The sequence below is a fragment of the Nannobrachium achirus genome, assembly GCF_963921795.1.
Source record: "Nannobrachium achirus genome assembly, chromosome: 13".
Taxonomy (NCBI): Eukaryota; Metazoa; Chordata; class Actinopteri; order Myctophiformes; family Myctophidae; genus Nannobrachium; species Nannobrachium achirus.
In genome coordinates this window covers 7,197,789-7,215,196 of record NC_137833.1, presented here as the reverse complement: position 1 = coordinate 7,215,196, position 17,408 = coordinate 7,197,789, and the positions used below count along the sequence as shown (strand labels likewise).

Genomic DNA, 17,408 nt, shown 5'->3' with positions numbered 1-17,408 from the left:
TAAAAACTGCATTCATGGTCTGGAGAGGGCACTTTTTTTTACAGAAGGATAAAAGGGCAGGGGGGCTCAAGCCCCCTTTGATGTCTATGTGTGCACGTGCCTGCCATGGCGTGGAATCTATGGGTTATTAGGCAGTGATAATTATCAACATGATAGTCTGCGGTTTGCAGTCTGTGGCTGCATCAATTCTCCCCCAAAGCAACAGCTTTACCTCCGAGGCTCGGATGTCCCCCCCCCCCCCCCCCCCCCACGGCTGAGACGTATCACACTTGAAGAACGATGTTTGTGTTCCGGTCACCCACCATCACAGTCCTCAACTAATATTTAATCTTATTTTTTTCCTTTCCTTTTTTTTCTCTTTTTTTTTTTTTTTCATCACAAGCTTTTGTACACACTCGCCGCATCGCCATCAATCACGTTTTTTTAATTTAATGTATGAATATGTGATTTATGTTGCGGAGGCACGGGGCATAAATCTATTTTGTGGAGAGGTTGCCTAAGAGCGCTGATGTTCCCTTATTGATTGGCTGGCTTAATAGTGTTTGTTCTTTATAGCTGATCTCAGGAAATAAAGCAAATAAATAGCTCAGAATGAGTTCCCTTCGCCGGGGAGATGCTCACGACAAGCATGGAGTCAGGAGGACAGAGGGATGTGAATAACATAAAGAGAAACAGGAAAGATAGAGGATTATAAAGCTGCCAGGGGTCTTCAACGTTTTCAGGCCAAGGACCCCTTCCTTGGTTGAGAGAGAGATGAAGCAGGGACCCCCACAACCTGTTCATAGATTCCATATAGTTTCATTGTTTGACAGCACAATCATCATTGTATTCTGGAATCATGTCAATTTGTGTTTTCAGACATTTAACCACTTGAACCGTCAATACTTAACTTGACATTTGACTCTGTACTTTCCCCTTTACGCAAAACGTCTCTGCCAAAAATATCCACTCTACAAGCTCACAACGCCTCGCAGCGCGAGGCGTTGTGAGCTTGTAGATCTGCTATTTTTGGCTAAGGTTCTCAGGATATGGACACTAGGGTTCAAGTGGTTAATATGAAAAAGGAGAAAACAGTTTCTATCACACAAAGATTCGGAGGACACCCTAGGGGTCCCGGACCCCCTGTTGAAGACCACTGTTATAAAGCTGATCTACAAGCTCACAATGCGTCGTGAATGTGACACGTTGTGTGAGCTTGCAGGTCGGCTGTTTTCGGCATGCGACGCCCATCGTACGTCGAAGTATAAATTGGGCTTAAAGCAGGTTGCACACTGTGTTGCGAAGTGCATTTTTCAGGGCAAGGAGAGAGAGAGAGAGACAGAGAGAGCAAAAGGACCCAGTGGTCCGAAAATAAATACGAAAGGGGCAGCAGTTTGCAAACATGATTGACATAACGTGAGGTTGTTTTCTTTATTTACGTGCTCCGAAATTCCGCCGAAAAAACGCAGCAGTGTGCAACGACCTTAAGTGTGATGGCACACAACGGAAAGTATCGTTGAGGTCCACAGTCGTTTCAAAAACTACACAGAGAGCGGCTGTAATTAAATCTCAACGGTTGCTCCAGGAAATCAATGTTGTTTCAGCCACAGAACGGGCATGAATCACGGCGGAAAGAAAAACTGCTTTTCACTTGGGTATCGTCGCAGGATACAAAGTAATACTAGTGGGAAAACAAGGACATGAATCATATTAGTTTTCCATAACTCCTTGTGGAACCACAACTCCAGGCCCAAGGCACAGCACAGGTACATGGCTGTGTTACTGTGTGCTTTTGCTTCCGGTATGTTCTGCCCGATTGTTTTGCGTAGAATGTGAACCTTTATTCACACAGTACCCAGGAGTGGTGGACAAAGTATACGTCAAACCATGCAAGTAAAATGGGCTGATGTCATATCTGGGCCCTTTCTAGTGACGAACGGGGTCAAACAGGGTGGGATTTTATCACTGGTGATTTTTATTCTGTACATGGATGAACTCTCTGGCTGCGTTCCCACAGTAAAATCATATGCCCCGTCACTCTCCTCAAGAGGCTTGCTAGAGGCAAGAAACCATGAAGCTTCCATAGGGAATCAATTGGACGATGCCCTCCCCCCTCATCCCCCCAGGAGCGTGACAGGGCATATGACTTTATTGTGTGTAGGAAGCCTCAAAAGGTATAAGTTGTAAGGTGGGAGAAAGGCTCGTCAACCATCTAATGCAGTGTTTTCTTTTTTCTGCATGGGGACACTTTTCATGTCCCAAGAATCCATGGGCACACCGACATAATACGGGGGTGTAAATATCGTCACTGTCGGGAAGAAACCTTGTATCTCCAAGTTTCAAATTTGTACGTTTCTTCGCAAAGTAAAGCCCTGCTTCATCATACAGGGCTGTCGCACAACAGTAGTGAAAACAGCCGATCTACAAGCACACAACGCCTCGCGGTGCGAGGCGTTGTGTGCTTGTAGATCGGCTGTTTTCACTCGGTTAAATCATTTCTAAAATGTTAAATACAATACTGGCTTTCAAGCAGTTTCAAGGGGCACACTTGACCCTTCTCAGGGGCACACCAAAGGTCCCCAGGCACGGTGGTTGAGAAACACTGGACTAATGTATGCAGATGACCTGGTCGTCATGTCTGCCGGCTCTGCTGGCCCACAGCTGTTGCTCAGAGATTATGGACAGCTGATTGATATTAGATCTAATCCAAAAAAAGAGTGTTGTGACGATCATGAAAACTAAGAAGGATCGGAAGGCAGCATTCCCCTCTTTTTATCTGGGCCGACAAGGTGCTCAATGTTGTGGACAAGGTCAGATATCTACCTCAGTGAAAATGACAGAGACAATACTGTAGATCAAAGGGTCTTCAACAGGGGGTCCGGGACCCCTAAGGGGTCCTCAGAATTACTACAGGGGGTCCTCCAAATCTGAGTTTTTTTTTCTTCTTTTTTCCACTTGAACCCTAGTGTCCTTATTCTGAGAACTTTAGCCTAAAATAGCCGATCTACAAGCTCACAACGCCTCGGAGCGCGAGGTGTTGTGAGCTTGCAGATCGGCTATTTTCGGCAAAGAGGTTTGGTGTAGAGGGGAAAAAGAGCAGACTAAGTACAGAGTGAAAGGTTATTGACTATTGACGGTTCAAGTGGTTGAATATCTGAAAACACAAATTGACATCAATCCAAAATACACTGATGATTGTGCTGTCAAACAATGGAACTATAGAATTTCTGAAAAGGTTGTGGGGGTCCCTGCTTCATCTCTCTGTCAACGAAGGGGTCCTTCACCTGAAAACGTTGAAGACCCCTGCTGTAGATTACATGCAAAAGCCAACAGGCTATCACGTGCATTTTATATGTGTACTGATGATGTCAAGATCGGGTTCTACGGACCCTAGCTAAAGAACCCGGATACGATTTTCGTTTTTCCGGGTTGAAAGAAAAGAGGACCGTTCGCCCCTCCATGTGTCTTTTGTTTACATCCTGGTCACATGGTGCGTTCCGTGGGTCTGCCAAATAAGGTTAAAAACACTGAAAAGCCCTGGCTTCGCATTCAAGTCAACGGGGAAAAATGTATTCAATAATAGATTATCTCAACAATAACGTATTTCTTAGAAAAATGTACAAAAATGAGCACACGGTTCCCGATGAAGCCGGATGATTTGACATACAGTATGACTGGAGTGTGTGCAAAGTACTCCGGCAAACCTTTGGTGTTAAAGAATAAAGTTGGACAAGTACTATAGTCTGGTTTCTAGGGCAACCAGACTAATGAATACCTGGCAGTGATTGTGTTAAGATAAGCCATTACTTTCCTACATGAACACGTGGCAGTGACAACTTCTATAGACGCAGGACCCTGAGACGAACTGACAGGCCAAGCTCAACTGGTAGTAGGACTTTACCTACAGTACACTGAGTGGCAGTTGGTTCAACTTGCAAACCTTCTTATAGATACTATTAAATTGTAATATAGTGAATAGTTAGTGCTCATCTCTACAAGCAGAACTTGTTATAACCAGGACACAAGTACTCTGTCAAGAAATGTCTGGAGATCCTCAGTTCTTCCCATAAACACAAAGATGAGGATCTTTAATTCCATGGTAAAGCCCGTTCTGCTGTGCGAAGCAGAAACCTGAACAGAACAACTGTTAACACCATGAAGAAAATACAGACTTTCAACACCACCTGCCTCCAAAGAATCCTCCCAATCCGCTGGCCAAACAAAATCAGAAACCTGGAACTGTGACAGCGAACAGAACAGCACCCTGTAGAGGGAGAAATCCTACAAAGACGCTGGCGATGGATGCATACTCTCCGCAAACCTGCATCCAGTATCACAAAACACACCCTGTTCTGGAACCCACAAGGGAAAAAGGAAGAGGGGACCAAGAAACACCTGGCAGTGAGACCTAGATGCAGATGTGAAGAGATCTGGCCTCACATGGGGACAGCTGGAGTCACTGGCCCAGGACCGGGATGCCTGGAGAGCTCTTGTTCGTGGCCTATGCCTAAAGTTAGGTGTAAGTAAGTAACAAGTACTCCTTCACACCTCCATGCTCCATGCTATACCTCGCTTGTCTCCCTCTCTGACGTCCATGACCTCCTCAGCGGTTCCGCCGCAGTAGAGCCGGTAGCGGCCCTCTCTCCAGCTGATGGCGGCGCGACCCCAGAGGGCCAGCAGGAAGGTCGGCATGACCAGCGACTCGCGGATGAACCAGGCCACGGCGTACTTCCACTTAGCGAGGCGGAGCGCGCCTCCGTGCACTCCCCTGAGCTGTACGTAGTCTGCTATGAACCAGGCCAAGCAGTGACACCAGAAGAAGGCCATCCTGTTCCACATGAAAACGTTGCGTGCCGCCCAGGCGATGATCAAGCTGGCCAGGAAACACGCCGACATGGGCTCCACCGCGGTGGTGGGAAGCGTGTTGATGCGTATCTTGGTCCACCTGATCATGCGGGATTGGAACTGGGCGATGGAGCACGAGCCGCAGTTCTGCATCGCCACCTGAGTCGCCAGGGCGAACTTCCAGCCCCGGTCTGCGATGGCTTTGGCCATGAAGTAGTCCTCGCCCATGTACTGGGCGAAGGCCTCCAGCCCGCCCTCCTGGTCCAGGAGCTCCTTCCTCATCAGACACGACATGCCCGCCACGCACTTGATGCCTGTCACGTGGGCCGTGACGTAGAGGCGCGCAAACCACGTCCCGAAGTACACCTGCTCCACGGCGGCGGCGAGTCCCTCGCGGTCGGCGACGTACGGCATCCCGTGGACCATCCCGACCTTGTCCGTCATGAGATCGGTCAGGTCGGTCAGGGTGTCGGCCTGGACTCTGATCCCGCTGTCGCAGATCCAGACCAGCTTGTACTTCGCGGCTTCGTAACCCGGCATCAGGTTGTTGATCTTCGGGTTCATGCCCACCTTCCGGCCCCCCACGCAGAGCTTGGCGTCGACGGCGGGGTACTTCTCCAGGAGCGCCTGGCACACCTCGATGGCCGGGTCGTCGGCGTCCTGAACGCACAGCAGCACCTCGTACCGTTCGTAGTCCAGGGTGAAGAACGTCTCCAGGTTACCGGCGAGGTTCGGGTCGACTCCCTTCAGAGGCTTCAGCAGCGAAACGCCTTCGGGATACCTGGAGGGCAGCAGGTTCTGCTGGGCTCGCCTGTGCATGTGCCAGCGAACGTAGACGATCGAAACGAAGTGCATCCACCACACGATGCAAAATAATATGATTCCAACGATGGACAGTCCATGCTGTGCAAGCTCCAGGAGAGCCATGAGGAGTCACTTCCATTCAAATCCGAAATATTTGTGCGTTTCAGGCAAGACCCCAGAACCACAGTAGAATGTTGAAGCAGCCTTAGCCTAGTGGTCAAATCGCAGTTAAACGCTTCTGCGTGTGCGTGTGCTAATGCTACTGCGCACCCTAGTGCGCCTGCTTGGTGCCTCGCGTTGCTCAACACTGCTGCAAAAGTGGTCTAAATTTATAGGCCAATTCCTCTACTTCCGGCAGTCTTCTTCCAGGTGATTCAAACAACACTGAGCAACTTGCATTGAAATGAACAGCTGGGCGGGGACAGTCCACTCTCTATTATACATTATTATATACCTTTCTTTCTACCTTAGTGTAATTGCTGGGTGCTAAATGGGCACACCAGGTGTATATATGTCATGGAATGATGATGTCACTGGGAGCTCTATGTCAGTTCTTTTTATGGCGTGGCTCTCTGCCAGTGTCCATTCTATGCCCACCTACAGAGAGCCTTGACGTCATCAATGTGCCGAGATAATACTGATGTCATACACAGACTGTCTTACTGCACGTAGTCTGACAATGGCTATAACGGGTACTTTGGCAATAGCTACAACAGGTACTCTGACATTGGGTACAGTGGGTATCTGACTACGTGTCAACAGTTTATAGCGTAACTTGAGGACTATGTTCCCAATGGGCATCGCCCTAGTATCATGCGCACACTATCCATATACTGTAGGTCAACAACAACTTATTACCTCCTCGCACGACAGTACAAAGGCAGGGCCCTTAGCCAATGAGGTGCAATTGAGTTGCGGATAAAACATCTGGGAGTGGTGTTAGCTGGAGTATTGGTTGAGCTTCACATGACAGTTAGCACACTGCAGAATATAGTCACGAGCGAGCCCACACTGTTTCGTAGGAACAGTATTTCTAGTTATCTAATAATAATCTATCTATAAATGCGAGAAGTCTCTGCGTGTCTGCGTGTCTGCGTGTCTGCGTGTGTCTGTCTGTCTGTAATCTACGTATCTCGAGAACCGTTCGTCCCACCGGCTTCAGATTCGACATGCGCGTTCCCCGCCGCGGCACGGAGTGCAGTGCCGGGCCTCGACCCGACCCGACGCGCGGTTTTCCCTAACCGGCACGAAACGTTCGGAATCTCTTTATGCTGGGCTGATTGTTGACATCAGGCTGTTCCGGAGGAAATCGGCGCAAGCGCTGACTCATTGTGACATCACATCATAAAAGGCTCTGACATCACGTACGCCACATGAGTCAACAAAAAATCTCTGTGAGTGTCTATGTATGTATGTAATCCGCGTATCTCGAGAACCGTTCGTCCCACCGGCACGCGCGTTCTCCATATATGGGAATAAAATGAATGCCCGTATGCGGAGCTGATGTCTGACATCAGAGTTTTCCGCAACCGGTACTGTGTGTGCAGAGATCTTCATACTGTATATGGGCAAAAAAGCGACAGAGATCTCATATATGGGCATAAAATGGACGCAGATAAACAGATATCTCCATATATGGCATATATGGGCATACAATGGACGCAGAATCACAAAGATCTCCATATACGGGCATAAAAGGGACACAGACAGACAGATACAGAGATCTCCATATATGGGCATAAAATGGACGCAGATAGACAGATATCTCCATATATGGGCATATATGGGCATAAAATGGACGCCGACAGACAGACAGACAGATACAGATATCTCCATACAGTATATGGGCATAAATGGACACAGGCAGACAGATGGTCAAAACGGGTCCTATGAAAACAGGTATAATGGGGTTTGCATTAAAGGGCGGGGCATTCATTCCCTATTTACATTGTTCCGAGTTGGCCAGGTCGCCGACTAGCTTCTAGTAACTATAAATTAGGCAAATCTACGTCTGTGTGTCTGCGCTCACGTCATCCAATGGGAAAACCCTTGAAATAAGACAGATTGACGTCATCACGGGTGTAACCAAACCTATGTAAACACAGACGGGTAAAGGGTGATGTCATAATGTCGAGGCATATACATAAGGGCCACGAGAGGGGCCGTCTATGGCCGGAAACAATCAGATGGGCATAAACGGGCATATGTTTCGAAGATCTTGAGGATTGGTGGATTGGTGAGCTTCACAAGACAGTTCAGCCAACCAGACTATAAATGAAATGTAATATCTTACTGTAAAACGGGAGAAGCGGGTGCAAACCTCTAGTATATTGTTTGTTAATTGAGCAGTATATATACTAGACCTGCTTGGGAATGATGTACACTACAGTAAATTGGAAACAATGCTTATGAAATACTCACTTTACCCGTTTTACCTGCATGTCTCAAATGAGATGAAACAGGTCTCTAGTGGTGACCAGTGAGTATTATCAGCCTGGACAAATGATTAAAATATGCTTTGGTTGACAGTAACAAACTACACTTGAGTAGTGACTGTACTTAAAGGTACAGTATGGTAAGTGATTTCACCTAAGTTTCAGTTTTCATGTAGGTGACAGGCAGGGGCCTTCCTCCAATCGTGATCAAGTGGGGGCAGGCCTTGGTGCGCTTAAGGACCGCCCCCACTCGACCATGATTGGAGGAAGGCCCCGCTCTATCCTGAATGGAGGAAAACCTGTCACCCAACAGTTTTGGTGGAGCAACTGAAACTGCTTTTTTCTCCCAACAACGTTTAAGTGTATAGAGGGTATCTGCACATTTCTAAAGTGACAATTTGAGGACTTTAATCCCATAACATGACAAATTAATTCCAATTAGTCAAATATTAGAGACAGAAATTGTGAAAATAGCTGATCTACATGCTCATGTAGATCTGATATTTCAGCCCGTTCGTTGTACAGAGCCAAACGGTATTTGCTTTTGCATATCGATATAGTAGATCATTGCAAATTAAATATTTTTTTCGATTCAGTAACTATATCGTTACACCGCTATTTAGAAGCTATATTATGCTTAATGACAACCTACAGAAATGAAATAGGGTCATATGTCTTTGAAATGCAGTGTCACAAGTAAATGACAGGATACTCAAAACATAATGCAGGTTGTTGCTGTCCACCAGCAGTGACCCTATACCACACTGCCATTGTGTGACAAGGAACAGAGCGTTCCCCTTCACAGCCAGAAGCTACTAACAGTCTAACCCACATCATCAGATGTCAGGCCGGAGTCGCATCAGAAGTGCAAATCAAATCAAACGTGTCAGGTCATCACTCGCTCTGAGGCCGTTGTTCAATTCTCCGAGGGGTTTGTCAAATCGATGTGAAAATTAAACCTTTTTTTTTTTTTTTGGTCCTTCAGAGGGATGGTGATGAATGAAAGATATCTTGACATGTTAATGGAAGTTAGGGGAAGGGAAAGTTTACCAATGTTTGTCTTATATAAAGTCCTGGCCGGGGGATTTTATAACAGAATAGTTGCTACTCAATATAGAGCATCGCAGCGGAAGTGGATTCCTGGGGTCACTTAATATTCCCCATTCATTTTCGCCATAGACTTTTACAAAAATATTTATAACAATTATGTTAAGCCTCGAACCAAGCCATCCAGGATGGAGGTGAATCATGACCATATAACCTTTTTTTCTATGAAAAGAACATTTTGAAAATCGCTAAACAAAGGGTAGTTATTAAATGTAGTATATCAAATAATGTAATATTAAAATATGTTTTCACATAGGATCAAAGGTTATATGATCATGATTCACCTCCATCCTGGATGGCTTGGTTCGAGGCTTAACATAATTGTTATAAATATATTTGTAAAAGTCTATGGCGAAAATGAATGGGGAATATTAAGTGACCCCAGGAATCCACTTCCGCTGCGACGCTCTATAAGCTACAGTATAGCTAGTAAGAGCCTCCCCACCCCAACACGTGATGTACATATAAATGCTAACGTGTCAACCTCTTGTACTAGTAAGACGCCTCAGGGCGACATGCGACCTCGCCTAAGAGGTCGCGCCAATTCTTGGCCATCTGGCCAGTGATGTATATCGGACCAGTTACCCATATATGGAGACCTCTGTTACCCATATATGGAGATCCAGGTACTGTATATGGTACATCCCTTTTATGCCCATACGTGGAGATCACTGTCTGAACCAACCAACCAAACAGATATGGCATTCCCATAAGAAGTTAGATATGGGCTTAATATTGATGACATCAGGGATCTCCATCTATGGGTATAAAGGAGTCTGTTAGAGTGGTTCCCATCACAACATACAATCCCTTTTATGCCCATACATGGAGATCCCTATTTGAACCAGCCACACAGATATGGGCCATGTCTTGGCCATCTGGCCAGTGATGTATGCCAATGACATCAGGGATCTTCATATATGGGCATAAAAGGGATTCTGTGGAATACCCATAATATATTCTGAGAAGAACGTTAGCCAAAAATAGCAGATCTACAAGCTGTTGGTGTAGAGGGGAAAAAGAGCAGACTAAGTACAGAGTGAAAGGTCAAGTATTGACGGTTCGAGTGGTTAAATATCTGAAAACACAAATTGACATGAATCCAAAATACACTGATGATTGGGTTGTCAAACGATGAAACTAAATGGAATCTATGAACAGGTTGTGGGGGTCCCTGCTTCATCTCTCTCTCAACTAAGGTGTCCAGGGCCTGAAAACATTGAAGACCCCTGTTGTATAGGGTTAGGGTAGCAGGGGTTCCCAAACTTTTTGGTTTCAGGGCACCCTACAAATTATTGTTTTAATCCGAGGCACCCCTACATTATAATTTTCACTCCCAGCACCTTAAATTTATAGAATATTGTCGTTGTCGGGTGCAAACCTTGTACGTCCGAAACCTTTCTTTTTGTATTCATCACCTATAAAATGTACTACACTAGTGAAAACAGCGGATCTACAAGCACACAACGCCTCGCGATGCGAGGCGTTGTGTGCTTGTAGATCGTCTGTTTTTACTAGTTTTGTGCGACAGAGGTTTCTGTCCGACAGTGACGATATTTTAGTGATTATGTTGTGAGGAAGACGTTGAGATAATAGCCATTTTGGTTAGAACTGACTGAAAATAACTCTGTACTTCGTTTAAAATGATACTAAATATTTCTTCAAGTGTCCAAACAAATTCCAAATATTATCAAATGATATCGCGGCACCCCTGGACTGCCGTCGCGGCACCCCAGGGTGCCCCGTCACCCACTTTGAAAACCCCTGGTATACAGTAGTATACCGACAGCCGCGGCCCCACAGAGGGTACCATATACTAAACAGACCGGTCTGTGGGTCAGCACGGGCGACGATCTGGGTCCATATACACCCAGGGGAGGAGGGGGAGGGGGAGGGGGAGGGGGAGATGGCATAAATCTAGCCCATTAAGCCCTCATCTCCCCCTGGTGACAGTCTCCGCCCCAGGCTGGCTGCAAAGCAAACTTCCTCTCTCAGGAGATGGAGAAGGCTGTCATCCCGCGGTGACTACAGCCCTGTCATGCACCCTCCCTCCCTGCCTCTGATGACCCTGGCATTAACCCAGTTAGAACGGGCACACATTATTGAGTACCGTTATTTTACGCTTTAACTATTGAAAAATAGCAGATATACAAGCTCACAGCGCGGCACCGAGTGCCGCGCTGCGAGCTTGTAGATCTGCTATTTTTGAAAAATCGTGAAAATCTTGACCCGATTCTATAAGTGTCTTTTGAATCCTTCTAAGATTTTTTGAAAAACCTGTGTTTCTATGTCAGCAATCTGGCTATAGCCATCGTCAAAGAAAAGGTCCTTTTCACTCAACTGGAGCTCAGTTAGTCTGTTCTTGAGAGACTACTAGTGTCAGTGATTCTCAAACCGTTTCATGTGAAGGACCCCCAAAGTGATATTTATTTGGCCACGGACCCCCATCTCAAAATATTTCGTTCCAGGAACCCCCCCAGAAGCAAAATTTGAGTTACAAACGTTCACTTTGAAAATACATATAGTCAAAGATTTGCACAAATTTTCACGACTTTTAAAAAAAATAGCAGATCTACAAGCTCGCAGCGCGGCACTCGGTGCCGCGCTGTGAGCTTGTATATCTGCTATTTTTCACTGGTTAAAGCATTCAATGATTCTAGGCCTGAATGACATTAATAGGGAATCGATGGGTAACGCGGAGGGGAGAGAAGAGGGGGAACGGAGAGAGAAAAACAAAGGGATGTGTCCATCTCCTGTGGAACGGAAGGATGTCTGAGAGGGAGGGGACCGAGAGGGAGACGGTGTATACTGGAGGGCTGAAAGGGCTGGAGGTTGGAACTATAGGAAGATGCGCGTAGACATTGACGGATCTCAGCTGCAATCGTCCTCTTGTCTCTCCCTCTCCCTCTCTCTCTCTCTCTCTCTCTCTCTCTCTCTCTCTCTCTCTCTCTCTCTCTCTCTCTGTGTCTCTGTGTCTCTCTGTCTCTCTGTCTCCCTCTCCCTCTCCCTCTCTCCCTCTCTCTCTCTCTCTCTTGTCTCTCTTGTCTCTCCCTCTCCCTCTCCCTCTCCCTCTCTCTCTCTCTCTCTCTCTCTCTCTCTCTCTGTGTCTCTCTCTCCCTCTGTCTCTCTTGTCTCTCCCTCTCCCTCTCTCTCTCTCTCTCTCTCTCTCTCGCTCTCTCTCTCTCTCTCTGTCTCTCTAAAGTGTGAACAGCAGGGATGTCACAAGGGGAAAGTGGGACTGAGTTACTAGGGCCCAGGGTGGAGGGACCTTAAAGGACCACCTCACCTCTGGGACAACCAGATCTTGTTGAGCGGTGGTCACACCGTCTCCATAGCGTGGCCGTGTGTGTGTGTGTGTCTGTCTGTCTGTATGTAGCCTCTGGTGTAGCCTGAGTACCCTGGGTGACCAGAGAGGTGCTGTTGAGTCTAGCCTGCCCTGAGCATCAACTGCAATACACACACACACACACACACACACACACACACACACACACACACACACACACACACACACACACACACACACACACACACACACACACACACACACACACACACACACACACACACACACACACACACACACACACACACACACACACACACACACACAGGCACCCCCCCACAGGCACCCCCCCCAGTAAACCACCGCTCAGTTCACACGGGTGTGATTTTTTTATTGTTGTTTGGGACACAGAGTGCCGTGCTGTGAGCTTGTAGATCTGCTATTTTTCAATAGTTAAAGCACAAAATAACGCAGTGAATCCTTGTACCCAGGGCCCAGAATTTGGTGCGACACCCCTGGTAAACAGCAGCCCATCGATACCAGCAGCACCTAGAGGTGCAGGGCAGCAGTGTTGAAATGCTGCAGAGCTACTGTATGTTTGTTTCTCAGACAGAAAGAGGACAGGAGGAGAGGTTATCTGTGTGGCATGACTCTCCTAAACGGGACTGTGAGAACAAAGAGAGAATGAAGCTAACAATGTTGCATAATGCTGTATACTGTAGCAAGAGTCTTCAACAGGGGGTCCTCAGAGTTACTACAGGGGGTCCTCCAAATCTTTGTATGATAGAAAGATTGATGGTTCAAGTGGTTAAATATACACAAACTGACATGAATCCAAAATACACTGATGATTGTGCTGTCAAACGATGAAACAGTATGGAATCCATGAACAGGTGGTGGGGGTCCCTGCTTCATCCCTCTCTCAACTAAGGGGTCCTTGGCCTGAAAACGTTGAAGACCCCTTAGTGTATAGTCAGAGAGTTCACAGTTCTATAATGGAATTATAATGTATGAACTGTCCTGATGGGCTTATGGTTTTTGAGTGTTCCGTTCAATTTCACGTGTTTTGTGTCAGGGGCAGCTAGTGGCTCAGGGGTAGAGTGGCTGGGAGAGCGACTGGGAGGTTCCCAGTTCGATCCCGGGCTCCCCCAGAGTTAGTGTCGAAGTGTCCTCAATTGAGCAAGACTCTGAACCCCTAGCGCAAGCTCACAATGCGTCGCACCGCGACGCATTGTGAGCTTGTAGATCTGCAATTTTCTAAATATTTGTATACGTTTTATACATTTAAGAATACGAATGTGACATTCTGCACAAGGAATACTTTCTGCTTTTGGTACTGCAAGTACATTTTGATACCAATACTTTTGTACTTTTACTCAAGTCGATTTTGAATTCAAGACTTTTACTTGAGTATATTAGGCTATTTTTACATTGCAGTATACTTTTACTGAAGTAAAAAAAAAAATACTTTTCCACCACTGCTTGCCACCTAAAACGGTGGTTCTCAACCTTTTCAGGCCCGGTTCTATCGTGAAAATAGCAGATCTACATGCTCACAACGCCTCGCGTTTGCGAGGCGTTGTGTGCATGTACATGTAGATCGGCTATTTTCACAATTTCTGCCTGTAATATTTGACAATTTGGCCAATGCTTCATTTGTCATTTTAGAGGTATTAAAACGTCCTTAAATTGTCACTTCAGAATACCCTCTATACACTTAAACCTTATGTTGATCTGGGGACCCCCCCAAAATAATGTGGGGACCCCCCTGGGGGTCCCGACCCACAGGTTGAGAACCACTGACCTAAAAGGCACTCAACAATCTGCCCCCTCCTCAGTTGTGGTGACACCGACCTCCTGGAGGTCCCCGAGACCCAGTTGTACCTGGGGGCGACAGGGCTTTTGCTTTCGCTACACTGACCCTGTGGAAATCATGCACCTCCCAATACCCAGAGAGAAGACCCCCCCCCCCCACCCCCCCACCCTCAAAACACCTCTTCAATATGGATTTTCCCCGCTAACTGCAACCCCCCCTCCCCCCTTCTGTCTCACCACCATTCCACTGTTTGTATTGATTGTATTCCATAGTCTAGCCTTTTCTTAGTGTTTTCCCCAATAAAGTACATTTTCTTTTGTCGTTTTCTCCTCCCCCACACAAGTAAAGCGTCTGTCTTTGGGCACTTAGAAAAGTGCTTTATAAATGTGAGATGTTATTTATTTATTTCAATAATGTCATGCCAGTATGCAGGGTAGCACATCATTAATGGTACAATAATCTTATTCAATTAATTTAAATTGTTTATGAATTGAATACACATAGTTTTTAATTGTTTCTGTGAAATGTGTTTACGCGAGCGTTCCACTGCAGTTCACTTATCTAATTCATTTTCATTGGGTTGTGACAACCGTCCTTTTTTCCCCTTGTACCTGTACATGTCTTGTACTTGTCAGTTCTTGTCTGACCTGTCTGTACCTTATATGGAGGGGAGAGAGGTATTTATTTACTATTCTCATTCTTCTTCTTAAAAAAAGAAATGAATTCTTTTTTGTTAAATTCCTTTTAGACAAAGTGTATGACTGTGCTTGTGCTGCTGTTGCATTGATGTTTAATAAAGTATTCAATCAATCAATACCCGTGTGAAGTGAGTGGTGCTAATGATGATGATGATGATAGACCCAGGGGGGTCGTCACATTGATTGATTGGTTATCAGTAGTTTGCATAGGGAAAGGTACAGTTTCATGACAGTACAGTTCACTGGTACAAGGTCAACTACAGTTGAACTACAGTTCAACTGGTATAAGGTAAATAAAGCCTTATGGCTTATTTACATTGGAAACCTTTTTTAACTCATATAACAGACAGGCAGACAGTTAGAACACAGTACTAGGCAGAGGATATCATCAATAGAAGAAGAAAAAACAGTCGTAAAACAAAAGATAATAAATAAATGAAAAACAATATATGAGGAGGTATAAAGGATAAGCTTTGTCTTTTACCAGTTTTGAGTAGCAGCCACTACTTGAGTAGTATAGTGGCCTTTCAGCAGTGGTGTAAAACGTACTAAAATTTTTTACTTAAGTAAAAGTATCAATACTAACCCTATTTTCAAATAACCAAGGTATAAAGTAGGACTAAAGTGATTAATGTATGTTTTATAATATTATAATTTATATCTGCAAAGTAACTAGTAATTAAAGTTTTCAAATAATTGTAGTGGAGTAAAAGTTCAACATTTGGATCCGAGATGTAGTGGAGTAGAAGTGAAAGTATTGGATATTGGAAATACTCAAGTACAAATACCTCAAAATTGTACTTATGTACAGTACTTAAGTAAATGTACTTAGTTACTTTACACCACTGCCTTTCAGACCGGTTTTAAAGGAAGTTAGTGATTTACACTTCTTCAAGGCTTTTGGTAGGGTGTTCCACTTTTTAGTGGTATAGCAGCCTTAGCAGAAGAACCAATTTGACGCTTTTTTAGAGCCAAAACATGGTCATACACGCAAAGCCACGTATTGGAGCAGTTAGCACCACTTACAGGCAGCAGCCGTAAAACATACAGTAGGCAAATACCTACTGTATGTTTTAATTTTAAATGTTTCCCCCTTTTTTGGTCCTGACTATATCTACTGCATAGTACTGTGTTCTATCCGTCTGTCATTCAATGTTATATGAGATACTTCAATGGTTTCCTGTGGAAATAAGCTTGGTTTTTTCTAGGATCTCCTTTTAGTAGACCTTGTACCAGTGAACAGTACAGACATGAAACTGTACCTTTTCCTATGCAAACTTCTAATAAAGTCTTCAATCAATCAAAGCAACGCTAAAAAAAATGTATATATATATTCTTATTATTGTTGTCCTCTCCTTTCCAATTGGCCGTCTTGGTGTCCCTTTGGCCAGAGGGGGCCAAAATCAACACTGCTTGGCTGGCGGTCCCCTCGGGGGCCCTGTGTCCCGTCCCCCAGGGCAGGCCCTGGCCAGCTGAGCTGATGATGAGGAGTCTTATATGAGCGGAGCCTCATCTTATCATGCAGGCCTAATAGCTTATTGATTCCTAGCCAGGGAGAAATGGCTACATCATCTGCTAGTTGCCTGGTGTCACGCAGCCAGACTCATTACACTACATTACATTACATTGCAGTCATTTAGCCTGTCAAGACCGGGAAGGCATTACGTAATCCATTATTTTATATGCTTTAACTGTTAAAAAATAGCAGATATACAAGCTCGCGCCGCGCTGCGAGCTTGTAGATCTGCTATTTTTGAAAAATCGTGAAACTTTGTTTAAATCGTGAAAGTCGATTCTATAAAATGTCTTCAAAATCCTTCTTCTAAATCAGTGGTTCTCAAACTTTTTCATGTCAAGGACCCCCCAAAATGACATGTATTTGGCCATGGACCGCCATCTCAAAATATGTCGTTCCAGGGACCCCCCCAGAAGCGAATATTTGAGTTACAAATGTTAACTTTTAAAAAGATATATTCAAAGATTTGCCCAAAAAATGCAAAGATTTTTCAGAAATAGCAGATCTACAAGCTCGCCGCGCTGTAAGCTTGTAGATGTGCTATTTTTGAAAAATCTTATATATATATATATATATATATATATGTTTTTTTATACATATATTTTTTAAAGAAAACATTTGTCAACCTTGACCACCACAGATATAGAAACATATGTTTTTTTTTTCTTCTTTTTTTCTCCAGAAAACCACTAGCATTACAGAACACATTTTTTAGGTGTTTTTCAGGTCCAAATGGGTTAGCATTGCATCACACAGCAGCGGTCCCATCGGGGCTTTGATGTTATGGCAGATGGAGCTAATGGCACTCATCAGATCCCATTATTCACATTTGCTTACATCACGGTCCTGATATGTCAGCCAGCAGGTTCACTGGAACTGAACTGGACCAAGGTTAAAGTGGAACTGGTTCAAAGGATGAAAG

General features: G+C 45.1%; 1 protein-coding gene across 1 annotated transcript; it reads right to left on the bottom strand.

Annotated features, from left to right (window-relative positions):
* Positions 1-4,521: 4,521 nt before the first annotated feature.
* On the bottom strand, positions 4,522-5,751 carry LOC308296774 (ceramide glucosyltransferase-like; the record flags this gene model as incomplete). Its single annotated transcript, XM_080740100.1, has 1 exon — positions 4,522-5,751. The coding sequence occupies one exon, from the start codon at positions 5,749-5,751 to the stop codon at positions 4,522-4,524; it is 1,230 nt and encodes a 409-aa protein (XP_080596226.1).
* Between the last annotated feature and the right edge of the window lie 11,657 nt (positions 5,752-17,408).